Here is a 27727-nt window from a genome sequence, read left to right on the forward strand (position 1 = left end):
CAGCAAGGTAGCTCCAAGAAACAGACAAAGAATGGTCCATCCGCTCATGTGCATGTTGGTTTGTGGCAGGGGTGCTTGATGTCTCCATTGTTGTTTAATTTGTTTATGGATGGGGTTGTTAGGGAGGTGAATGCTAGAGTTTTCGAAAGAGGGGCAAGTATGCAGTCTGTTGTGGATGAGAGAGCTTGGGAAGTGAATCAGTTGTTCGCTGATGATACAGCACTGGTGGCAGATTCGGGTGAGAAACTGCAGAAGCTGGTGACTGAGTTTGGTAAAGTGTGTGAAAAGAAAGCTGAGAGTAAATGTGAATAAGAGCAAGGTTATTAGGTACAGTAGGGTTGAGGGACAAATCAAGTGGGAGGTAAGTTTGAATGGAGAAAAAGTGGAGGAAGTGAAGTGTTTTATATATCTGGGAGTGGATTTGGCAGTGGATGGAACCATGGAAGCAGAAGTGAATCATAGTGTGGGGGAGGGTGGGAAAGTTCTGGGAGCGTTGAAAAATATATGGAAGTTGAGAACGTTATCTTGGAAAGCAAAAATGGGTATGTTTGAAGGAATAGTGGTTTCAACAATGTTATATGGTTGCAAGGCGTGGGATATTGATAGAGTTGTGCGGAGTAGGGTGGATGTGCTGGAAATGAGATGTTTGAGGACAATATGTGGTGTGAGGTGGTTTGATTGAGTAATTAATGAAAGGATAAGAGAGATGTGTGCTAATAAAAAAAGTTTGGTTGAGAGAGCAGAAGAGGGTGTTTTGAAATGGTATGGTCACATGGAGAGAATGAGTTAGTAAAGATTGACAAATAGGATATATGTGTCAGAGATGGAGGGAATGAGAAGTGGGAGACCAAATTGGAGGTGGAAAGATGGAGTGAAAAATATTCCGAGTGATCAGGTCCTGAACATGCTGGAGGGTGAAAGGCGTTCATGGAATAGGGTGAATTGGAATGATGTAGTATACTGGGGTCGACGTGCTGTCAGTGGATTGAACCAGGGCATGTGAAGTGTCTGGGGTAAACCATAGAAAGTTTTGTGGGGCCTGGATGTGGAAAGTGAACTGTGGTTTCAGTGCATTATACATGAAAGCTAGAGACTGATTGTGAAAAATGTGGCCTTTGTTGTCTTTTTCTAGTACTACCTTGCACACATGTGGGAGGAGGGGGTTTTCATTTCATGTGTAGCGGGGTGGCGACAGGAATGAATAAGGGCAGACGTTATGAATTATGTAAATGTGTATATATGTATATGAACGTGTGTGTATATACATGCGTATGTGGGTGGGTTGGGCCATTTCTTTCATCTGTTTCCTTGTGCTACCTCGCTAACATTACTTACTCGATCAAACCACCTCACACCACATATTGTCCTCAGACATCTCATTTCCAGCACAACTCTATCCATAGCCCACACCTCGCAACCATACAACATTGTTGGAACCACTATTCCTTCAAACATACCCATTTTAGCTTTCCGAGATAATGTTCTCGACTTCCAAACATTCTTCAAGGCTCCCAGGATTTTCGCCCCCTCCCCCACCCTATGATTCACTTCCGCTTCCATGGTTTCATCCACTGCCAGATCCACTCCCAGATATCTAAAACACTTTACCTCCTCCAGTTTTTCTCCATTCAAACTTACCTCCCAATTGACTTGACCCTCAACCCTACTGTACCTAATAACCTTGCTCTTATTCACATTTACACTCAGCTTTCTTCTTTCACACACTTTACTAAACTCAGTCACCAGCTTCTGCAGTATCTCACATGAATCAGCCACCAGTGCTGTATCATCAGCGAACAACAACTGACTCACTTCCCAAGCTCTCTCATCCCCAACAGACTGCATACTTGCCCCTCTTTCCAAAACTCCTGCATTCACCTCCCTAACAACCCCATCCATAAACAAATTAAACAACCATGGAGACATCACACACCCCTGCCGCAAACCTACATTCACTGAGAACCAATCACTTTCCTCTCTTCCTACTCGTACACATGCCTTACATCCTCGATAAAAACTTTTCACTGCTTCTAACAACTTGCCTCCCACACCATATATTCTTAATACCTTCCACAGAGCATCTCTATCAACTCTATCATATGCCTTCTCCAGATCCATAAATGCTACATACAAATCCATTTGCTTTTCTAAGTATTTGTCATATACATTCTTCAAAGCAAACACCTGATCCACACATCCTCTACCACTTCTGAAACCACACTGCTCTTCCCCAATCTGATGCTCTGTACATGCCTTCACCCTCTCAATCAATACCCTTCCTTATGATTTACCAGGAATACTCAACAAACTTATACCTCTGTAATTTGAGCACTCACTCTTATCCCCTTTGCCTTTGTACAGTGGCACTATGCAAGCATTCTGCCAATCCTCAGGCACCTCACCATGAATCATACATACATTAGCAACCTTACCAACTAGTCAACAATACAGTCACCCCCTTTTTTAATAAATTCCACTGCAATACCATGCAAACCTACTGCCTTGCCGGCTTTCATCTTCCGCAAATCTTTTACTACCTCTTCTCTGTTTACCAAATCATTTTCCCTAACCCTCTCACTTTGCACACCAACTCGACCAAAACACCCTATATCTGCCGCTCTATCATCAAACACATTCAACAAACCTTCAAAATACTCACTCCATCTCCTTCTCACATCACCACTACTTGTTATCACCTCCCCATTTGCCCCCTTCACTGAAGTTCTCATTTGCTCCCTTGTCTTACGCACTTTATTTACCTCCTTCCAAAACATCTTTTTATTCTCCCTGAAATTTAATGATACTCTCTCACCCCAACTCTCATTTGCCCTCTTCTTGACCTCCTGCCTCTTTCTTTTATACCTCTCCCACTCATTTGCATTTTTTCCCTGCAAAAATCGTCCAAATGCCTCTCTCTTCTCTTTCACTAATAATCTTACTTCTTCATCCCACCACTCACTACCTTTCCTAATCAACCCACCTCCCACGCTTCTCATGCCACAAGCATCTTTTGCGCAAGCCATCACTGCTTCCCTAAATACATCCCATTCCTCACCCACTCCCCTTACCTCTTTTGTTGTCACCTTTTTCCATTCTGTACTCAGTCTCTCCTGGTACTTCCTCACACAAGTCTCCTTCCCAAGCTCACTTACTCTCACCACTCTCTTCACCCCAACATTCTCTCTTCTTTTCTGAAAACCCCCACAAATCTTCACCTTCGCCTCCACAAGATAATGATCAGACATCCCTCCAGTTGCACCTCTCAGCACATTAACATCCAAAAGTCTCTCTTTCTTGCGTCTCTCAATTAACACGTAATCCAATAACGCTCTCTGGCCATCTCTCCTACTTACATACGTATGCTTATGTATATCTCGCTTTTTAAACCAGGTATTCCCAATCACCAGTCCTTTTTCAGCACATAAATCTACAAGCTCTTCACCATTTCCATTTACAACACTGAACACTCCATTTATACCAATTATTCCCTCAACTGCCACATTACTCACCTTTGCATTCAAATCACCCATCACTACTTCCAGTCTTGTGCACCAAAAGTGCTGACATACTCACTCAGCTGCTCCCAAAACGCTTGCCTCTCAAGATCTTTCTTCTCATGACCAATAATCACCCCTCTTTCTTCATCCACTTTCAGATTTACCCACATCAGTATAGAATTTACGTCCTTATGCTCTTAAAACACACTCCCACCGCTCCTGCTTCAGGAGTAGTGCTACTCCTTCTGTAGCTCTTGTCCTCTCACCAATCCCTGAATTTACTCCCGAAACTTTACTCTTGAGCTTCACTTCTCTCAGAACCAAAACATCCAGGTTTCTTTCCTCATGTATACTTCCTCTCGCTCCTTTCTTCTCATCTTGGTTACATCTACATGCATTCAGACACCCAAGTCTTGGCCTTCAAGGAGGAAGAGCTCTCCCTGCTTGACTCCTTCTGCTTTGTATTTTAGAAATTAAATTACAAATATAAAGGATTACCTGAGGATCGGCAGAATGCGTGCATAGTGCCATTGTACAAAGGCAAAGGGGATAAGAGTGAGTGTTCAAATTACAGAGGTATAAGTTTGTTGAGTATTCCTGAAAATTATATGGGAGGGTATTGATTGAGAGGGTGAAGGCATGTACAGAGCATCAGGTTGGGGAAGAGCAGTGTGGTTTCAGAAGTGGTAGAGGATGTGTGGATCAGGTGTTTGCTTTGAAGAATGTATGTGAGAAATACTTAGAAAAGCAAATGGATTTGTATGTAGCATTTATGGATCTGGAGAAGGCATATGATAGAGTTGATAGAGATGCTCTGTGGAAGGTATTAAGAATATATGGTGTGGGAGGCAAGTTGTTAGAAGCAGTGAAAAGTTTTTATCGAGGATGTAAGGCATGTGTACGTGTAGGAAGAGAGGAAAGTGATTGGTTCTCAGTGAATGTAGGTTTGCGGCAGGGGTGTGTGATGTCTCCATGGTTGTTTAATTTGTTTATGGATGGGGTTGTTAGGGAGGTGAATGCAAGAGTTTTGGAAAGCGGGGCAAGTATGAAGTCTGTTGTGGATGAGAGAGCTTGGGAAGTGAGTCAGTTGTTGTTCGCTGATGATACAGCGCTGGTGGCTGATTCATGTGAGAAACTGCAGAAGCTGGTGACTGAGTTTGGTAAAGTGTGTGAAAGAAAAAAGTTAAGAGTAAATGTGAATAAGAGCAAGGCTATTAGGTACAGTAGGGTTGAGGGTCAAGTCAGTTGGGAGGTAAGTTTGAATGGAGAAAAACTGGAGGAGGTAAAGTGTTTTAGATATCTGGGAGTGGATCTGGCAGCGGATGGAACCATGGAAGCGGAAGTGAATCATGGGGTGGGGGAGGGGGTGAAAATCCTGGGAGCCTTGAAGAATGTGTGGAAGTCGAGAACATTATCTCGGAAAGCAAAAATGGGTATGTTTGAAGGAATAGTGGTTCCAACGATGTTGTATGGTTGCAAGGCGTGGGCTATGGATAGAGTTGTGTGCAGGAGGGTGGATGTGCTGGAAATGAGATGTTTGAGGACAATATGTGGTGTGAGGTGGTTTGATCGAGTAAGTAATGTAAGAGAGATGTGTGGAAATAAAAAGAGCGTGGTTGAGAGAGCAGAAGAGGGTGTTTTGAAATGGTTTGGGCACATGGAGAGAATGAGTGAGGAAAGATTGACCAAGAGGATATATGTGTCGGAGGTGGAGGGAACGAGGAGAAGTGGGAGACCATATTGGAGGTGGAAAGATGGAGTGAAAAAGATTTTGAGTGATCGGGGCCTGAACATGCAGGAGGGTGAAAGGCGAGCAAGGAATAGAGTGAATTGGATCGATATGGTATACCGAGGTTGACGTGCTGTCAATGGATTGAATCAGGGCATGTGAAGCGTCTGGGGTAGACCATGGAAAGTTGTGTGGGGCCTGGATGTGGAAAGGGAGCTGTGGTTCCGGGCATTATTGCATGACAGCTAGAGACTGAGTGTGAACGAATGGGGCCTTTGTTGTATTTTCCTAGCGCTACCTCGCACACATGAGGCGGGAGGGGATGGTATTCCATGTGTGGCGAGGTGGCGATGGGAATGAATAAAGGCAGACAGTGTGAATTGTGTGCATGGGTATATATGTATGTGTCTGTGTGTGTATATATATGTGTACATTGAGATGTATAGGTATGTATATTTGCGTGTGTGGACGTGTATGTATATACATGTGTATGGGGGTGGGTTGGGCCATTTCTTTCGTCTGTTTCCTTGCGCTACCTCGCAAACGCGGGAGACAGCAACAAAGCAAAATAAATAAAGGATCATGAGGTAACACTGAACATCTCATTTTAGTTATTATTCTTATACTGTTAGTAGATTGATTGGTTTTGGGGTTTATCACTTCAGACAAACATTAAGTAAAGGTTCACTTTTGAACCTTGTTTTCATTCTGTACAACTACATAGTTACGAATTATAGCTTGGTATAAACTAATTTTGGTTTGTAAAATGTGAATAGCATATTTGTGAAATTTGCTCTTGTGATTTTTGTGTAAACAAGGGAGACCAGTAAATGAACAGTATGCAAATTATCTATAGAAAATGGGTGCTGCAGTAGTAATCATGTTAAATTCATCCCAAATAAAGTAGCTTATATGCTTGTCCTCTGTATCTTTAACTTATTCATGGCTACTTGATATTTATTTCATGAAATGAAAATGCTGTTCTACAGTTTTTTCTGGAGTGTGTTGTAAAACAAATAAACTGCCTTTTAACAAAAATACTACATCTGCATGAATTTAGAAAGAGAACTTTGAATTCAAATTAACATTTTGATTAAAGATGTCTTGAAAATCATTGGCTTCAAATGTTATGAATATTGCTCCGTCCCAGCACTTTGAATTGTATCATTCACCAGAAAACACTATTCACTGATCATTTATATCCCTTTCTTCCAGATTCACAACTGTGTTGTCAGCACCGTCTATCTGTTAGGAATATAGATCTCAACTGCTTATTTTTATGCTAAATTTTTTCCTTCTCATTGTCACGCCCGCTTGTATTAGTTATTATAACATCCAAATTCACATTTCTGTTTCTTGTCCTTTTCATTGTCATGCTTGCATATGTTTTTTAACACAACTTCCAAATTTACATCTACTGTTTTAAGAAAAACCTTTCAGCAATGGTTTATATGCATGGGATACTCATAGACTCATACTTGATTTGCATATATGTTAATCAGATATCCAACTTTCAGATATTTCATCTCTAATAATATTGCATTTTTCCTCATTCTTAAACTTAACCTAAGTATGATACATTAGAAAATTTTTGGTTGATTACAGTGCGTGTGATTGGCCGAGTGAATGGAACAGTATTTGATGACAGAGAAGTGAAATTTCCTCTTGGTGAAGGAACAGAACACAATATCCCAGAGGGTCTAGAAAGGGCACTTGAAAGATTCAAGAAGGGGGAGAAGTCAACTATCAAACTTTCACCAAAGGTTAGTGCTGTTTTTGGTTTTCCTCTGTCAGTCATCTCCCCTGCTTCTCCTCTGTATTGAGGGAATCTGCTACCATATCAGACTCACCAGAACTGAGTGTTTGATTTTTTTGTTACCCCTTTCCATCCATCTTAGCTACCTCACCTGTTGCACATACATCTGTCTTTTTAAATCTCAGAATTCAGTATATGTAAGAGGTAGCAGATAAGTTGAACAGAGTGCTTTGACGTGTGACTCATCACCATCACTTTTTTTTATGTACTGGTGTTTATCAAATGTCTTGTTGCATACAAAAGTACATTTGTATAGGTGCCTGCATGTATGCACTGTCATCCCTGCTTGTGTTAATAATTTTGTGTATGTTAGTTTTTTTTTTATCTGCATACAGCAGTATGTTTATAAAAGTGCATGCATGTGACTTAGAATTATTTTCAAAGTTTGTATCACAGGGTATTTCAGCAGTTCTCCCTAGTCATATCTGGGTGTTATAAAGGCTGGTAACTCTACATATTCCAAGTAAGGAGGGAACTGTAAACCATAACAGGAGAAATGGATTAGTCATGTAGCCTCTACAACAAGGCTAAGATTCTGACTGTGACCCCAGACAGCCTTCCCTTGCAGAAAGTACTAAAACATCATGGATGGTGAAAAGAACAGACTAGGGAACATTTCAGATATATGTAATGAAGAAATAAAAGTGTGGATTTTAGGAAAAAGCTTGTGGTGATTGATACTTCTAGGATGTGTAATGAGGATCTGGAAATAGGAAATTTGGCTTTCTAAGGGAGAACAAGTATGCCAGTGGAGAGAGGGGATGATACCTGGAAGCTGTTGTCAAATTGTTCATGCTCGGAATATACCACTTTAGGACAAGGTATAGAAATTGGAGCATATTGATGAAGATCATCAAAAACACCAGAAAACTGTTGTTGATGTCAATAAACTTAAAGAACTCTATGGTTGGGCATGCTGATATGTATAAACTGAAAAACAGGATGATGGAGCATACTGCAAAACAAAAAATTAAGTATTGAGGATGCTTTTAGCATGGGCAAAGATAACTGTGAAGTGTCCTATAGAAGGCAAATGATAGATCAGGAAGCAGTCTTCATAGTTCAGGTATCCCAAGAACAATTGTGAATTGTGAAAGGAGTGAAGGATAGGATTTGCATAATTCAAGGGTTGACAAGAATGCCACAAAAAAGGAATGAATAAAGATAAGGTTTCAAGGGATTTTGAATCATATCAGCAGATTATTGTGATGAACAAAGCCTTAGAAGAGACCGTTTACTCAGATACAGGACAATACAGAAATTATGTGGAGAATTGGATGGTAAATTTAAAAGAGAGCACAAATAGTTAAGGATTAATATGCTGTGATGAAAATGTAGATAACAATTAAGATAAAAGGTAAGGATAACATAGAATGATCATAGCTGAGAGACTCTAGAGTGAAGTTGAAAGATGTGAGGTAGTGATGACCTTTAGGTCGTAAGATTTATCAGAAAACTACTTGATGCACTGGACTTGCAAAATGCAAGTCTGATAATAGAAAATAAAAGTCTTGAGGAATGATAGATACAGGCAAGACATTATTCATTTCACCAAACCTCTCGTAGTTCTACAGTGCTGTATAGAGAGAACCTCTTGTGGATCTGTGCTTGGGGTTTATGTTGTGGAAATTAAATTTCAGCTGATCTGTGGAGGTGACACAAGTTGTGCAAGGTCTCCTTTTTAGTACTATTTAGCCATGGTGTTGGGAGTAAATTGTGTAATACCATTAACAGCAGATGAAATTGAGCAGCATCTCCCTCATCATGATGAGAACCTTCTGATTTGGATGATGATATGTGTGATGATAACATAAATGGATTTAATGAAGACTTTGATATTAGAGAACTGGATTTTAGCAGTAGTACCATGATATGAACTGAATGTAAAAAGTTGGATTAACTTCTTTTCACTGAAGTAAAATTTTTGTGTTGCCTGCTGTACTATGTGAATGAAAACTGCATCATATGAATTCACAGATCCTAGGAGCATATCCCACATCTTCCAAAGCCACAAAGTGATCCATGTGATTTACTAGAAACTAAGTGTATAGCAAAAGTAGGATGACATGAGGAAGGTTGAGAGCAAATGCAGCACTTTTCACCATGCAAGATTTGTGAATAGCTACTAAAGAATTGCCAATATTGTAACTATTAGAAAACAAGTCCTTTGAGCAGCTTTGGATCAGACCAATATAAAGTAGGTGGTAGCATTACCACCAGTGTAAGACATGTAAACACTAGAACATGTAGTAGTCAGTATGGTATTGTCATCAGATATTCTCCTGCCAAAAGTTTGTTGTTTTGCCTGAGGTAGGTTTGGGCCTGTCATTTATATCATTGTTTTTTAATTCTTATATGATTTTATTTCATAAGAGAAGTAGTTCCCCTTACATGAAACCCCTAATTTTCAGAAACTCCAGGAAATTTATGCTCCTTTTAAAGGTTTAAGATGGCAACTTGTACACAAATGCAGACAGATTGGTAGTAAAGGGTAAGTAGGAGACTGAATTAGAGGAAATAACCCAGACATTGCTTAAATTATCTACAGAAAATTCAGAATAGAGTTAAAGCTTGCCCAGATCTACCAAGAAGGGTATGGGAGTGCAAGAACACCATTGTATTTCAGGAAATGTTGATGGATAGCTAATTCACATAGCTCATAATGGGTAGAATTACTGTAGAAATGAAGTTTATAGTGAGGCTGGTAGTTAGCAACCCACCAGAACATATGTACGCTGATAATAAGGAAGAAATCATCAGGATGGTGAAGGAAGCAGCAAGGCTTTCCCTCCTCAGAGATGGTAAAGTCTTGGTAATGGGCAATATCAATTCCTGTACAAGGAAATGCTCTGGGAATTTTTTGTACTCCCATAGAGATGGGGAATCACAGACGCACAAGTCCCAAGAATATTTACTGGAGAATTTCTTGCATCTTCCCATCCCTGAGTATACAAAAACTAGGGGGGGCTGATATTCAATCAGTGATAAACCTTGTCTTTAGATATGATAGCATGGAAACTGAACATAGACCAGTTGAATGAAAATTGTAATACTGAAATTTGACTTCATGATTAAAGAGGATACAACAGTAAGAACGCAGCATATGAAGAATTGGTTTTTATTATTATTCTTTGCTTTGAAATGAGATTAAGAATGATTTTTTTTATATAAAAATACTATTTTAGAAAATGATACTCTTTGTTGGTTATCATTTAGTTCTTTTCTCCACAGTACGCATTTGGATCAGCAGGGAATTTAGTCATTGGTGTTCCTCCTGGTGCTGCCCTAGAATATGAGGTTGAATTAAGGAATTTTGAGAAAGCAAAGGAATCTTGGGAGATGGATCAAGAAGAGAAAATTGATCAGGCTAAGGCATGTAAAGAACGGGGCACTACATTCTTCAAGCAAGAAAAATATCGTTTAGCAGTAAAGCAGTATAAGAAGATAATTGATCTCTTACAATATGATAGTGGTGAGTACTGTGAGTGAGTGGATTGTGTTTGAAATCAGAAGTATGTGAAAGCTAAGATGTGGGGAAGATTTTGGTATTCCATGGGGCATCACAAATTTCTCACTGAGAGAACCCTATCAGCACCTGAAAGAGCACTTGCTCAGTTGGTGTTAAAACTCCATTTTACTCCTCAAAAGAATGTTTATAATGAAAATTAAACCCTATGTGTCTGTACAGCAACAGATGTGGATAATTTACCGGATTTTTTTTTTTTAGTTCGCTGTTTTCCATTAATTGATAACAGTACAATATTTTGTTAAGTTTTCAGTAAACCTTGACCCTGCGAACCCCCCTAGAATTTTAGGGCTCCATCCTTTTATGGGTTAAAGTATTTTTCCCATACAGTGTGTGCAGCATATGGGTAAATGATGCAGTGAGGTCTAGGACTATGATTTTTTACAATGATACTAAGAGCAACTGATTTCAAGTGGATTTTGTCATTGAGCGTAAACCCTCAGGTGGATATCTTTGTCACAGAGGCCAAAGCCATCTTATCATCGTGTGTTTACTCCAAGTATTAAAGAAAGTCAGAAGAATCGGTGTTATTACTTTAATTTGGAATGCATCAACTCTATTTTTTCATCCTTGAGAAGATGAATATTAGATTTTTCATTTTATAAGCATCCTTGAGATAAATATTAGACCAACAGGTTACAGTGGCTCATGTAGCCTTGAATTTGGTAAACTACCGCTGGTCAGCAAGAGGGTACTTGTCATTCTACCAGTTCTCTTATGAGATTCCTGGGACTCGTTAAGTCATTATCAGAGGGATCCAACATCAGATTTAGTCTCAGAATCATATTTGTATTTTTTTGATATTTCTAGTTGAAAATTGGGAGAATATTAAATGAGTGATTTTTTACATAATGTTCAGTTATCCTTTCTTTGGCAGTGCCAAGCACTTTGGTAATCTTTTGTAGAAGCTCTGAGATATGCTGAAGAATATCTTGTTAATGAAAAATTACAACTCCTGACAAGAATGAACCCAGTAGCATTATTGCCATACTTGGAAATGTTTTGCAGGATCCTTACAGTGGTATTTGATAGTTTCGAGCCCAGTGTGGATATTTTTTTTTTTTTTTTTCTCAACTGTGCAGGTAGTATGACCCCAAATTTTTTTCAAAAAAGTGTTCCATAGATCACTGGAATTTTAAAGGGAGGTTAGCGAAGTTCATGCAACATTTAAGACATAGGAACCTACTTAAGTTTGAAGATCTCCTTTTGTGGGTAAAGGTCACCCCAAACCCTAAGTTCTTTGTTAAGAATTAAGTAAGTCATAGGAATAAACCTGTTGAAATAGTCGTGGAAGATTTATCTATCAGAGGATCATCCTTTCTGTCGAATCAAGACCCTTAAAGAAAATCTTGATCTCACAGGAGAAGTAAGTCATAGGAATAAACCTGTTGTAATAGTTGTGGAAGATTTATCTATCAGAGGACATCCTTTCTGTCGAATCAAGACTCTAAAGAATATCTTGATCTCACAGGAGTTGTATAAGAGAACATATGTTTGTTCATCCAGGCTCCTTTAAGCTATTTGACCAGGAACATTTGTTTGTGGATCTAAAAGTTGTTTCTATTATCACATCCCAGGCTATCTACTAGAGCCCATAGTGCAAGGAAAATGGCATATCTTCCGTATTTTGTATAGGAACCTCTCATCAAATAAGATTTGAGTGGTCTTTGGAATTCAGCAAACTCCTGTGTTTGACAATATCTCTGTTTGTATCTTCCATATATAGCTTTGGCTGTGCCACTTTCAGAAGTGGATGCTTCAGGACAGGGTCAAATTATCATTAAGGGTAGCTTTTGTTTGCTTTTGTTCTATAGGGTTTTCTGTAAGTCCGTCCTTCATGAAGGTATGCTCTCAGATGCTATTAGGACTCTGTTCTTTGGTGAGAAACAGTTTTTGAAGGATAAGAACCATTAATCCACTGTGGAAAGCACTGACAGGAGAGAAATGAAGTAAGAAGGTGTGGAATAGTGTTGCCAGGAAGGCATTTAAGGACAGGGATAAGTGGAGACATGCTGTGGCCACACCCTTGACGGGATTGACGGGAGTTCCCAGTGGGAACAGACAGCCGTGTTAGCATCCATGTATTTTACCTTCCTTTCGTTTTCTTCCCTTTTTAAAACACCTCTTCTTAGTTCCTTATGACAATAGGCTCAAGGCACATATGTTAGTAATTTGTAGACACTTGGAATGGCAGACTATTTCAAGCACTTCACCATTGTACTCTGACATCGTAAGCCAGGTTGAGTTACTGTGAAGATGTTAAGTCCTTATGAATGAGCATTTGTTGGTCTCATAGTAGTTATGATGTTAAAAGGACTCCTGATGTGTAGCAGTTAGCGTTCCTGACTGTGAAGGATTCACGGGCCGCCCAGAGTTGAGTGCATAGGTTTAAATCTTGGTTGCAGCTGTTGGTCCACAGTCAACCCAGTTGTTCATCCACCCTAAGGGGTTGGTTGATAAAATGGGTACCTGGCTCAAGCTAGGATATTCCCTCTGAGGCCTACTCTTTTGTTGTTAATGCTACCTCGCTAATGTCGGAAATGGCGAATATGTATGAAAAAAAAAGAAAAGAATGTATACATAGCATTAATGAAATGGCCTTGATTAGGGCCTCAGCCCCCTGTGCTGTCTTAGCAAAAAGAATAACTTCATGGGAAAACCTCATTTTTAGGGTTAGAATTACTGTATACCTGCACTGTGTAAGTGCTTTTTCAGTTGCTTATAGGGATCTCTCAGTGGTAGAGAAATGGTTGTTCATCCTTCCAAACCCTTATTTTTATTTTAATTCAATAAGATGAGGAATACAAAAGTAATCCATGCCTTAGTAGATAATTTACAAGATATAAGCAAAAGATAATAGTAAATGTATGGACTTGCAGATAAATTCTCATTATATTAGAAATTGTTTTGTTAAGGATTAAATAGTTTACCGGAAGGGAATTGAAGAATTCTGAAGGTTTATATCTGGCTTTTGAATCCTTGAAAATGTAGAAGTGCACACAGGTGAATGAACCATATCCAATAGACTCTACATGTTTGTTTCATCGAGGCAAAGAAGGAATTTTCCGTGATAAGTAAATATGCTCAGCTTTTGCAGATCCAGAAACTGACTTTCAGAAATAATTAACCAGACAAAATATTTTGTGCGTACAAAACTTGAAGGAATAGTGGTTCCAACAATGTTGTATGGTTGCGAGGCGTGGGCTATGGATAGAGTTGTGCGCAGGAGGGTGGATGTGCTGGAAATGAGATGTTTGAGGACAATGTGTGGTGTGAGGTGGTTTGATCGAGTAAGTAATGTAAGGGTAAGAGAGATGTGTGGAAATAAAAAGAGCGTGGTTGAGAGAGCAGAAGAGGGTGTTTTGAAATGGTTTGGGCACATGGAGAGAATGAGTGAGGAAAGATTGACCAAGAGGATATATGTGTCGGAGGTGGAGGGAACGAGGAGAAGAGGGAGACCAAATTGGAGGTGGAAAGATGGAGTGAAAAAGATTTTGAGTGATCGGGGCCTGAACATGCAAGAGGGTGAAAGGCGGGCAAGGAATAGAGTGAATTGGATTATGTGGTATACCGGGGTTGACGTGCTGTCAGTGGATTGAGTCAGGGCATGTGAAGCGTCTGGGGTAAACCATGGAAAGCTGTGTGGGGCCTGGATGTGGAAAGGAAGCTGTGGTTTCGGGCATTATTGCATGACAGCTAGAGACTGAGTGTGAACAAGTGAGGCCTTTGTTGTCTTTTCCTAGCGCTACCCCGCACACATGAGGGGGGAGGGGGATGGTATTCCATGTGTGGCGAGGTGGCGATGGGAATGAATAAAGGCAGACAGTGTGAATTGTGTGCATAGGTATATATGTATGTCTGTGTGTGTATATATATGTGTACATTGAGATGTATAGGTATGTATATTTGCGTGTGTGGACATATGTGTATATACATGTGTATGGGGTTGGGTTGGGCCATTTCTTTCGTCTGTTTCCTTGCGCTATGTACTGACCTCTTTAAGGATTGTAACCCTTGTTATAAGCATGGGATCCCAGAACTAATTTTGATGATGATAGATTTTGTGTGCACCGAAACCAGAGCTCCCTTTCCACATCCAGGCCCCACAAAACTTTCCATGATTTACTCCAGATGCTTCACATGCCCTAGTTCAATCCCTTGACAGCACATCAACCCAGGTATACCACATCGTTCCAATTCACTCTATTCCTTGCACACCTTTCACCTTCCTGCATGTTCAGGCCCCGATTGCTCAAAATCTTTTACGCTCCATCCTTCCACCTCCAATTTGGTCTCCCACTTCTCGTTCCCTCCACCTCTGACAGATATATCCTCTTTCTCAATCTTTCCTCACTCATTCTCTCCATGTGACCAAACCATTTCAATACATCCTCTTTTGCTCTCTCAACCACACTCTTTTTATTACCACACTTCTCTCGTACCCTTTCATTACTTACTCGATCAAAACACCTCACAACACATATTGTCCTCATGTATCTCATTACCAACACATCCACCCTCTTCTACTCAACCCTATCTATGGCCCACGCCTCGCAACCATATAACATTGTTGGAACCACTATTCCCTCGGACATACCCATTTTTGCTTTCCGAGATAATGTTCTCGCCTTCCACACATTCTTCAACGCTCGCAGAACCTTCGCCCCCTACCCCACCCTGTGACTTACTTCCGTTTCCATGGTTCCATCCCCTGCCAAATCTACTCCCAGATATCTAAAACACTTCACTTCCTCCAGTTTTTCTCCATTCAAACTTACCTCCCAATTGACTTGTCCCTCAACCCTACTGTACCTAATAACCTTGCTCTTATTCACATTTGCTCTCAGCTTTCTTCTTTCACACACTTTACCAAACTCAGTCATCAGCAAATTAGCCATCAGCGAACAACAAATGACTCACTTTCCAAGCCCTCTCATCCACAGCAGACTGCATGCTTGCCCTTCTCTCCAAAACTCTTGCATTCACCTCCCTAACAACCCCATCCATAAACAAATTAAACAACCATGGAGACATCACACATCCCTGCCGCAAACTGACATTCACTGGGAACCGATCACTTTCCTCTCTTCCTACTCATACACATGCCTTACATCCTCGATAAAAACTTTTCACTGCTTCTAGCAACTTGCCTCCAACACCATATATTCTTAATACCTTCCACAGAGCATCTCTATCAACTCTATCATATGCCTTCTCCAGGTCCATAAATGCTACATACAAATCCATTTGTTTTTCTAAGTATTTCTCACATACATTCTTCAAAGCAAACACCTGATCCACACATCCTCAACCACTTCTGAAACCACACTGCTCCTCCCCAATCTGATGCTCTGTACATGCCTTCACCCTCTCAATCAAAACCTTCCCACATAATTTCCCATAAATACTCAACAAATACCTCTGTAATTTGAACACTCACCTTTATCCCCTTTGCCTTTGTACAGTGGCACTATGCATGCATTCTGCTAATCTTCAGGCACTTCACCATGAGCCATGCATACATTGAATATCCTCACCGACCAGTCGATGTCACAGTCACCCCCTTTTTTAATAAATTCCACTGCAATACCATCCAAACCCGCCGCCTTGCCGGCTTTCATCTTCTGCAAAGCTTTCACTACCTCTTATCTGTTTACCAAACTGTTCTCCCTTACCCTCTTACTTCACACACCATTATACATGACAGCTAGAGACTGAGTGTTAACAAATGTGGCCTTTGTTGTCTTTTCCTAGCGCTACCTCACATGCGTGCAGGAGAGGGTGGGGTGTGTCATTCCGTGTGGCGGGGTGGTGAAGGGAACGAATAAAGGCAGCGAGTTTGAATTATTACATGTGTATATGTCTGTGTATGTATATATACGTATACGTTGAAATGTATAGGTATGTATATGTGCATGTGTGGATGCGTATGTATATACATGTGTATGTAGGTGGGTTAGACCATTCTTTCATCCGTTTCCTTGCACTACCTCGCTAACGCGGGAGACAGCAACAAAGTATAAAAGAATAGAATAGATTTTGTGTTCAAATGAGGCTATTATTTATTAATGATACTTGTGTAGGAGGGGGGGTGTCATTTCATGTGTGGTGGGGTGGCGACGGGAATGAATAAAGGCAGCAAGTATGAATTATGTACATGTGTATATGTCTCTGTATGTATATATATGTATACGTTGAAATTTATAGGTATGTATATATGCGTGTGTGGATGTGTATGTATATACATGGTGTATGTGTGTGGGTTGGGCCATTCTTTCATCTGTTTCCTTGCGCTACCTCACTAACGTGGGAGACAGCAACAAAGTATAATAGAATAGAATAGATTTTGTGTACAAATGAGGCTCTTATTCATTAATGATACTGCCTTGCTAAGCTTGTATAGGCAATTGGAAAACAAGAAGTGTTATTGCCATTAATGATGCTGGATCCTTAAAACTTGTAGCCCTGATACCGTGTACATAATTTTACCTCAGAACAAGCTTTGGAAATTGGGGGTTAAAGAGAAGGGACACATTTTTAGGGGGATACAGAAATGATTGCAGGGGCCTTTTGTGGCATATAAACATGCTCTCTTTACATATCAAAATATAGATATATTGATAAGATAAAGTTTGACAGGGTGAAAGAATTAGGAAAATGAAGGCTGGCCACTTTTTTGGTCATAAATGTCAAGAATTAAAAGGTTAAGCATGTAGTACTCTATCTGTCTATCTATCAGTCTCTCTACCTACCTACCTATATCTCTTGACATCCACTCCTTCCAGAACCTCCCGTCAGGGGCAGTACTTTTCCGCTCTATTTCCCCATGTTACAAGTGTTCCCTTTACACTAACCCCTTAAATGTATTGTCATACACTCTTCTTGTAAACTTTCCGTCTTGCATTCATTCCACAAGCCCAAACCACCTCAAAGTATTGTTTCACCCACTCTGCCACTCCAGAATTCATTACCTTTGCATTCCTTGGCATACTGTACCTCTCATTCACCCCCTCATTTCTTTCTTCTTTCCATCCAGTCATAGAATATGTTCCTCTCAAATAACTCATTTCAACAGACTGGATTCTTGACCTCTCTTATTCATCCCAAGCCCATGGTTTGGCTGCACAGATCCGACTTGGGAGGAATATACTGTCCCTTAATCCTTCCTTCACTGCCATACTTACACTAGTACCCTTCATTATTCTGTTAAGGCACCCAATTACTCTTCTACCCAATTACTCTTCTACCCTATACTGCCCTCTCCCTTATCTTTCTTTCTATATCACCAAACTTAACCAAGGTAGCTTCCAAATACTCTACTTCTGTCACTTCTTCCAGTCTTTTTTCCCCCTAGATCCATAACACAGTTTAGTACACTTTCTTCTCTCACTCTGTAAAGCTTTGCAAGATCTATACTTTCTTTGTGTTTCCTTTCAAAGACCATCACTTTACCATTACTTGCATGTACCTTCAGTTGCCTGTGCTTTCACACATAAAACACTATTACATCCTTCAGCCACTCCTCTTCACTCTTAGCAAACAACACAGTATCATCCACAAGCAGTTGTCACTAGCCACCATACCTCACCCCCACACTCCATCTCTACACCCCTTTTCCCTGTTTCACTTTCATCTCTCTTATCACTCCATCCACCTATATGTTAAAAAGTCACATTGATATCACACAGCCCGGCCTCACACCCAAATGTATGCTTAAACTTTTGTTCAGTATTCCATCCACTCTCACACATACATTTTCTCCCCTATAGAAGGTTTTCACACAATCTGTGTGGTACTATCATTTAGAAATGCAAGATGTTTTCTTGAATTAGATTATTTTTAATATTTCAGGTTTGGATGATGAGAAAAAAGCAGAAAGCCACATGCTTTTATTGGCCGGATACTTGAATCTTGCAATGGCATATCTCAAATTGAATGATAATCCTCGTGCAAGAGAACATTCCACAAGAGCTCTGGAAATGGATAGTGTGAATGTTAAAGCTTACTTTAGAAGAGGGTTGGTAAGTTCTTACCTCAGATGTCACCTGGGGGAAATTTATTGTGTCTACCTGAATTACCTCGATACAACTTTTACAGTAGCAATTTACGTAATTATATGCCTTTGTTTCAAAGGTCAGGGCTGTGAAACTTATCAGAAGACCAAGGGACCAAGCAGTGTGCAGATTTTGGAATGTTATGGGTATTACTAACATGTAAAAGGCAACTAAAAGGGAGGGAGCGAAGGGCTGGAAATCCTCTCCTCTCTTTTTTAATTTTCCAAAGGAGCAGAGAAGGGGGCAAGGAGGATATTCCCTCTAAGGCTCAGTTCTCTATTTTCCCTCCTGCTTCATCTTTCAAAAAGTAGTGACACAGGAAGGCAGGATTTTCAGCAAATCATAGGAAATGAGGCACCAAATAGTGGGGACCAGGTGGACCGTAATTTAGTTAAATAAACATTTACTCAAATTTATCCCTAGGAATAGGGGAGAAAGAATACTTCCCACATATTCCCTATGTGTTGTAGAAAGCGACTAAAAGGGGAGGGAGAGGGGGGCTGGAAATCCTCCCTTTTTTACTTTTCAAAAAAAATTATATAAATACATACATATACATAAACTCTTACATTCACCTCCCTAACCACCCCATCCATAAACAAATTATACAACCATGGAGACATTACGCACCCCTACTGCACACCGACATTCACTGGGTACCAATCACTTTCCTCTCTTCTGACTCGTACAAATGACTTACATCCTCGGTAAAAACTTTTCACGCTTCTAGTAACTTACCTCCCACACCATATACTCTTAAAACCTTCCACAAAGCATCTCTATCCACCCTTTCATATGCCTTCTTCAGATCCATAAATGCTACATACAGATCCATCTGTTTTTCTAAGTATTTCTCATACATTTTTCAAAGCAAACACCGGATCCACACATCCTCCACCACTTCTGAAACCACACTGTTCTTCCCCAGTCTGATGCTCTGTACATGATTTTACCCTCTCAATCAATACCCTCCTATATAATTTCCCAGGAATACTCAACAAACTTATGCCTCTGTAATTTGAACACTGACCTTTATCGCATTTGCCTTTGTGCATTGCAAGAGTTTTGGAGATAGGGGCAAGTATGCAGTCTGTTCGGTTGCAAGGCATGGGCTATAGATAGGGTTGTGCGGAGGAGGGAGGATGTGTTGGAAATGAAATGTTTGAGGACAATATGTGGTGTGAGGTGGTTTGATTGAGTAAGTAACAAAGGGTAAGAGATGTGTGGTAATAAAAAGAATGTGGTTGAGAGAACAGAAGAGGGTGTGTTGAAATGGTTTGGACTCATGGAGAGAATGAAAGGAAAGATTGACAAAGAGGATATATGTGTCAGAGGTGGAGGGAAGAAGGAGAAACGGGAGACCAAATTGAAGGTGGAAGGATGGAGTGAAAAAGATTTTGAGCAATTGGGGCCTAAACATACAGGAGGGTGAAAGGCACGCAAGGATTAAAGTGAATTGGAATGACTTGGTATATCAGGGTGGACATGCTGTCAGTGGATTGAACTAGGGCATGTGAAGCATCTGAGGTAAACCATGGAAAAGTCTGTGGGGCCTGGATGTGGAAAGGGAGCTGTGTTTTTGGTGCATTACACATGACATCTAGAGACTGAGTGTGAACGAATGTGGGCCTTTTTTTGTCTGTTCCTGGCACTGCCTCACTGGAGGGGGGTAGTTATTTCGTGTGTGGTGGGGTGGCGACGGGACTGGATGAAGGCAGCAAGTATGAATATGTACATTTGTATATATGTGTATATGTCTGTGTATGTATATGTATATATATGTGTGTGTGTGTGTGGGCATTTATGTATGTACATTGTATGTGGGTGGGTTGGGCCATTCCTTGTCTGTTTCCTTGTGCTGCCTCGCTAACACGGGAGACAGCAGTTAAGTATAAGAAAATGAAAAAATAAATAAACATATACATACACATATGTAAATTGGAACTATGTGGTATATTGGGGTCGACGTGCTGAGAATGGATTGAACCAGGGCATGTGAAGCGTCTGGGGTAAACCATGGAAAGTTTTGTGGGGCCTGGATGTGGAAAGGGAGCTGTGGTTTTGGTGCATTATACATGACAGCTAGAGACTGAGTGTGAACGAATGTGGCCTTTGTTGTCTTTTCCTAGCGCTATCTCGCGCACATGCGGGGGGAGGGGGTTGTCATTTCATGTGTGGCGGGGTGGCGACGGGAATGAATAAGGGCAGACAGTATGAATTATGTACTTGTGTATATATGTATATGTCTGTGTGTGTATATATATGTATACGTTGAGATGTATAGGTTTGTATATGTACGTGTGTGGACATTTTTGTATATACATATGTATGTGGGTGGGTTGGGCCATTCTTTCATCTGTTTCCTTGTGCTACCTCACTAACGCGGGAGACAGTGACAAGTATGATAAAAAAATAATATGTAGACATTACCTACATACACATTTACAAATTCATGCTTGCCTTCATCCATTCCTGGCACAACCCCGCCCTACAGGAAAACAACATCGCTATCCCCTGCTTCAGCCTGCCCCAATGAGGACTTTTGTCCATACCTAGAACCTTAAAAAGAGAATGTGAAAAGACAAAGATGCATGTAGAACATTCTGCGTGAAGCACCATTATAGATGATAACAAATAATATACTAGTAGAAAGGGAACTGAAGTGACTGAGAAAAGAATCGGATCATGTAAAAGTGCTACTTGAATCAAGAAGTAACTGTTGTGTGTGAGTGTTGTAATGTGTATGAAAAGCAATTTCAGGGAGAATGGTAATTTTGAATTATCCACATTTGGTCATGATGGTGGTAGAGCATATTTTTTGAAGGAGTGAATTAGAATCTTATAGAGCTGCACAAGCAGTTCAAAGGCCAATGAAGTTTGTGAGTACTGTGACTGTACTGTGCTCGTTGCTTATATATACATATGAGCACTTTGAATGATGGTAGAAACCTGTAGATCTGGAAAGAGAGTGAAGGGGAATGAAGAAGAGCAGGCAGAATGTTTGGTTACTTAAAAACAGCTCAGATGAATATTTGCCTTAAGAACCTTGTTGCATGATACATTTTATGTTATGATGAACAGGGACACTTACCAGTCCCTCTTATAAGTTTACATTTGAGATTTAGAAATAAAGAATTTAGCTCAGAACCATTTTTTTTATTTAATGAGGTTATTAAAATAATACCTGCATCCCCAGGCTAACCTTAATATGGGTGAAGCTGAACGAGCTCAGACGGATTTCCAGGCTTGCCTTGATTTAGACCAAACCAATAAAGCTGCCAAGCAACAGTTGCAGCAGTGTGCTGCCAAAATCAAGGCAGATAAAATGAAAGAGAAGAAGATTTATGGTGGAATGTTTGATAAGTTTGCCAGACAGGACAGAGCGGTAAGATATAATATTTTGCCTTTATTTTGTCTCAGATTTAAGGAAAGCTCATGTATTCATTTGGTTATTTACTTTCCATGAAAAATCTTCCATGTTTTCTTAAAGTATTCCCTGAAATATCTTCTGTGTTTTCTTAAAGTATACTTTTTTCTAACTTTTAGATGTTATGAGCTTAATAGATTTTCTGTCTCTTTTGAAGTTGCAGATATCAAAATTCAGTTTGAGTTGCATTTGAATTATGTAAAATATGTTTTGTGATAACTTGTTTTTTATAAAATCTAGTAAGATGTAGAAACGTCATGCTATCACATGAGTTTTGTTGCAAGAAGTGGGAGATGAAGCAAAGAGTAAAGAAATTTTTTTACACTATGAATTTCTGAAATTTGTACACTTGATTTTTTTTATAAATTTCCAGAATTTTTTTTGAAGATTATTTGTGGAAAAAATTGATTTTGTGGTGGTGATTCACTGCACCAATTAGTCATCTATTTTGACAAGGTCATTGAGCTCATTCATTCACTTAGTATAAGAAGAAATGTGAAGATAAGTTCAGAAGTTTAAGAAGAAATGTGAAGATAAGTTCAGACATATAAAGTAAAAATCATGCATGCAGTCAAGATAGACAAGTATTTTATTTATTTATGTATTGGTGTTGTCCTGAGATCTGTATTCGTGTATGTTCTCTGAAACTGCAAAATATGAGGGAGAGAAAATGGCTGCAAAATCATTGTATTGCATTACAACAGCATTTACATCCAAAAATTATATTTTGCAAAACAATGGTATTTGTTGGATCTTCTTGGGTTTTGCATGATAATATTTTGGAAAACTGCTTATCCCAGATGGTGTCAGGGTATGTGGTAGAGTTTTTCAAGATTTTAATTGTACTTCTTGCATTGTTGAGAGTGAAAGGTGGGTGAGCATTTATTTCTGGATGGATTTTCAGTTATTTTGTATTTAGGATGATATTTTGTGAGTGAAATATGCATCATCAGTATTTTCATAAAGTCATAGATTCAGGGCTGTGTTCAAGAACATACGGTGAAGCATATGAAAAGAGTGAAGTAAAAGCATCATAGATTCTGTCGCAACATTCAAAACTTTTTCCAAAGAATTCTGTGCATAGGTTATGTTAATCTGTCAACAGCTATAAGCATAATGTGATGTTATCTTGATCACTTCATATTTTCTGGTTCAGCTAATCAAAACCATATTGCTCCCATATACTGCACAGCTCTATCTCTTTCTATCCATTGCATGGCTCTTGTTTTCCAAAATGTTCTGGCCTCAATACCAAATGCATTCCTTGCTCCATTCTTGTATCTCTTAGGTCTCCCTTTCCCCATGTTTCCATCACTTCTGACAGAAAGATCCCCATTATCTCCTCATGTGTCTTAATCATTTTAGCACAACCTGGTATGACCACTCAGTCAGATTTCTCACTGGCACACCTCTCTGACAATTTAATTTCTTAAACAGTCAGCCTGCCTCATGCCACTTACTGTCTTTCATTTCTTTTATCCTTTCATATTCTTTTGTGTTCAAAGTTCAGGACTTGCATCCGTACACCATTGTCAGGACCATAGTTTATTCAAACTTACCAGTATGTGCCCTTACCTTACAGGCACTAATCTTTCCTACTTGTGCACTTTATTGCACCCATAACCATATCGTTCCTGTTGTACCCAGTGACTCAAATCAGTCTACCATATCTACCATGCTGCTGTGTCTACTCACAGGTACCTAAAGCATTCACTTCTTCCAGGTCCTTCCCATTTATACTTTGAGGGGTTGTTGAATGTGTTTGATGTTAGGGTGGTAAATGTGGTATGCTGGGGTTGGGAGGAATGAAAAAGTGGGAGTGGAGTGTCTTGGCAAGTGGATTTGTGACAAGAGAATTGATGAAAGTTTTGCCTAAGATGAAGTGTGACAATCCTGCTGGAGTAGATGGGATTGCATTGGAATTTCTCAAGAAAGGAAGTGACTGTTGTTGACTGGTTAGTTTGGGGTCTTAATATATGTATGGCTGAGGATTGGCAGAGGTTGATATACTCTTGGTAGTGAGTGGACTGAAGAAAAAAGATTGCATTTTAGGAAGAAGAGAGTAAGTGCCTTAGCAGTTCTGGCACTGAGGAATCTGAATGCTAAGATGACTGATGTGCTAATTGACGGTATGATTCAGGGATAAAAAGTCTGTGGTGTAACTGAAAATGAGAAACAACTCATTGAGTTGTGGTCTGACAGGAAAATTGCGCTTGCTGTGAGTTAGAGGAAATACTTCGAAACTTGCTTGCTGTGATAGTTGTCATTATATTTCTTTCGGCACTCCTGTGTTATAATGCTTCTCCCCCACCCCCCAAAAAAAATCCAAATTGATTTGCTCATTTAAGCAACTGTATACCATGTACTTTTGGTGGTAGTAAGAAGATTCTCTCTTGTATTGTTAAATTATAGTGCTACTGAGAATTTTTTGACTGACTGACATAAAGATGACAACGTTGTCTCTAGCATATGCTTAGTCAGTGACAAGACATAAAAAGTCATAAGTATGTACGGGTGAGAGGGGTATGAGTTCATGGGAGTTATTGGACTGTGTTCTAAATGATGATGGCATATGTGAACATGCTTAGGGAAAGGCAGGTGGAGTTTTTGATTATTTCTTGTTGGAGGAAAATTTGAAAGTTGGTTATGGATTTTGGAAAAGAGGAAATGTTATATGTATGAAAGAAAGGATGAAAGGGAGCAAGCCTATGAAAGCAAGAGATTGAGTGAAAAATGGCATGGACAGAGAATGAATGCAACAAATGGAATGGAAAGGAAATGAATGCTATTCAGGGAAATAGTGCTTAAGTGTTCAGGTGACATGTGTGGGATGTTAAAGATGGGTTGTGGAAATAATAAGAAAGAATAATGGATGGTAGGATGAGGAAATTGAATCAGAGGTGAAAGAAAAAAGGGAAGCATCCCTCTCTCTGTGCCATGATGTTGCTGCTCTGTCTCCAGTTCCCTTAGTATTGTTTTGCCCACTGCTCTCATGAGGTGTGTGTACATATCCCTACAACCAAGGTTTTTACCAGGCACTCACATGGTTGCTGCTTCCCACACTTTGTGTGTAAACCAGCCATTTAAGGATTGAGCATTATGATACCTTCGTCTTCCTTTATCCAGCTTAGCTGTGAAATTTTATTCATTGAACATTTCTATCCTCTTAAAACCTTTGCACCTATAGGAGTCAGGTCTACAAACACCTGCTAGAGCATTGATTAATTTCTAATTTCTTTTTCTCTACTGTTATTCCTTTCACCCAAGATGACCTTTGATTGAGGCATAGCTCTGACCATGCCATATGTCACTATAAAGTTTATACTTGGACAGTATCAGCAATGCAAGTGATTGGAAGGTGTGCAAGGGAAAGGTACAAGAGTTTCAGAGAAGAGCAGATTAGGGATAGGAAGAGAATAAGAAAATGTTGCGTGAGGAGATGCGCAGTGTGAGTAGAGAGACAACAAATTGGGCCGATAATGAAAAGAGTGAATGAAAACATTAAAGAAATGAAAGAATTACCTTGAAAAGTGACTGAACAGGCCTGCAACTGATTTGGTTAACACCATGTGGTATACTGGAGTAGGTAAGCAAGGAAGGCTTGAAAAGTAGGAAATGCAGTTTGAAAAGTAGGAAATGCAGTAGTTACGTGGGAAATGTAATGACTTTCAGAAGTTACATCTGACCTATTTGTGGGAGCTGCAATGTGAATTTCACACACACACAAAGATATAAAAAGGAACAAAGGTGGACAGTACCTTTACTTCACACATTTTTGGGTGTCCCTTCCAATTTCTCAGTGTAGTTAAAGTAATGGGGCCTGATAAGAAGGCTTTTACTCTTTCTAAACTAAAGAAATTGACTGTCATATCACTTACTGTTTTCCAGAAAGAAGCAGCAGAGGCTAGGAGACAGAAGGATGTAATGGCTGGTGATCTTGGCGAATGGGGTAAGGCTGAAGAGAAGAATGACTCAGGCAGGAGTGAACTTTCAAAATTAGTTGATATTGATGGAGTCCAAATGTTGTAGTTTCATCACCTCCATTTATGTTCTAGAAAATTAAATGGATATTTAGGGCATTTGATTATGAAATGTTTATATATAAATATTGCATTGGAATTTACTATTCATTACAGAACATGCCATCATAAGGCAAGAGCCCATGCCAGGCATAGACTTGGTGATTCTAACGACAACAACAATACTACTTAACTGATTTTAAGGGGACAGTAAAGGTTAGTTATTATTTTCGAATTGGTTTTGATAAGGTAATAGGGTAAAACGACATGTACTTAAAAAGTTTTACGCAAAATTTCATGTTGAATCAAAATCTTCTGCAGTATAAAGCATATTAACTCAAACTTGACAGTTTGATTGTATAGAACAGAATTGCAAAGAGCCCTTTCCCTTTCAGATATACTGAACATAATTTTCAGGAGGTATCCACAAAGGTTTCTAATCTGATTTTTAAAGTATGCCCTAGTTCCGTAGAAAAAATCAACGTCATTTGCATTTGAAAATAAGAACTGAAATTAAAAGAATTTTGAGCCTGAGAGTGAATTGTGCCTATGAGTGAGTATTCCTTTATGATAATTATAAATCAGATAGCAAATAACTGAGTTCTGTTCATTTAAAGTTGTGCTATTTTTCTTGCATTTTTCGTTACACGCTGTTGTTGGTTTATATCCCCCCGATATACTAAAATTGATTGGAATGTGATTGCTGTTCTTTGCTCTCATGCAGTCATGGTATTAATTCACATGTTATGGTAACATCGTATAAATGGCACTTATTGCAGTTATCTTCTATGAGATTTACACTTGTGTATGTAAAATTAGCAAAATATCTTAACTTTTCAAAGTTGATAGATATTTATTTACATTGCTTGCAGCAAGTGATGGTGGTGCAAGGTGGTACACAGGTAACACATCATGGATGATACACCACTAATTTATTTTTTATGTAATTGAATAAATGGCAGTTCATGCTCTCTCCAACCTGTAGGTTCTTCTTTGGATCACTTAACATGATTAGCATACATAATTTCCACTAATCCTTTAAGTACTGACCAGGGTAAAGAAATTGCTCAGGATGGGGGAGATTTGTAAAAATTTTTATATGATAGCATTTAAATCCATTTGAACGTCCCCCCTGCTATTTAGATTCATCACATCGTAGACAGTTGAACCTTGGCGTGATACTAGATATATAACTCGTGGCACTGCACTTGCCATTTTAAAATCCACCCTGTACCAAGTGACCCACCACATAATCCTCCACTCTTTCATTCCTCCACTGACCTAGGAAATCGAGTGAGTCTTCCTCAAACCTGTGTTCAAAATCATTGTCTTCATGGTCTCCTGTTAAAGTATGTCCAAATCAGATAGTTGTCATGTAAGCCCCATAGAATATCTGTCTGTCTGTGTAGTAGGGTGACATCATGTAGGAGCATGTGTATGATGTCTTCTCGCCATGATGATCTTTAGGTTATTAAGAAGCCTCAGGATTTTTCTGTGGGGTAATGAAAGTTTTAAGTGCATCCTAAAAGCTCTACCCAGTTAAACTTGGGCAGATTTCAAAATGTGTACTTATTTGGCTATGCACGTACAAGTAAAATTACAACTATATGAGGACAGAATTTAAAGTACTAAAGAATGATTAGTGAGTGACATAAAGCA

General features: G+C 39.4%; 1 protein-coding gene across 3 annotated transcripts in view; it reads left to right on the plus strand.

Annotated features, from left to right (window-relative positions):
• Positions 1-27047, plus strand: part of LOC139746715 (peptidyl-prolyl cis-trans isomerase FKBP4-like) — a 58265-nt gene extending 31218 nt beyond the window's left edge. For 2 of the 3 annotated variants that reach the window (XM_071658201.1, XM_071658202.1), the window contains exons 6-10: positions 6832-6989; positions 10274-10514; positions 18420-18589; positions 21819-22007; positions 25938-26224. In XM_071658201.1, the coding sequence (XP_071514302.1) occupies positions 6832-6989; positions 10274-10514; positions 18420-18589; positions 21819-22007; positions 25938-26078 (899 nt within the window). In that variant the 3' untranslated portion in view covers positions 26079-26224. Of the gene's footprint in view, positions 1-6831; positions 6990-10273; positions 10515-18419; positions 18590-21818; positions 22008-25937; positions 26285-26940 lie in introns of those variants that run through there. The other variant, XM_071658200.1, reaches the window with a different exon arrangement.
• The last annotated feature ends 680 nt before the right edge of the window (positions 27048-27727 follow it).

Source organism: Panulirus ornatus, chromosome 66 (assembly GCF_036320965.1).
Source record: "Panulirus ornatus isolate Po-2019 chromosome 66, ASM3632096v1, whole genome shotgun sequence".
Classification (NCBI taxonomy): Eukaryota; Metazoa; Arthropoda; class Malacostraca; order Decapoda; family Palinuridae; genus Panulirus; species Panulirus ornatus.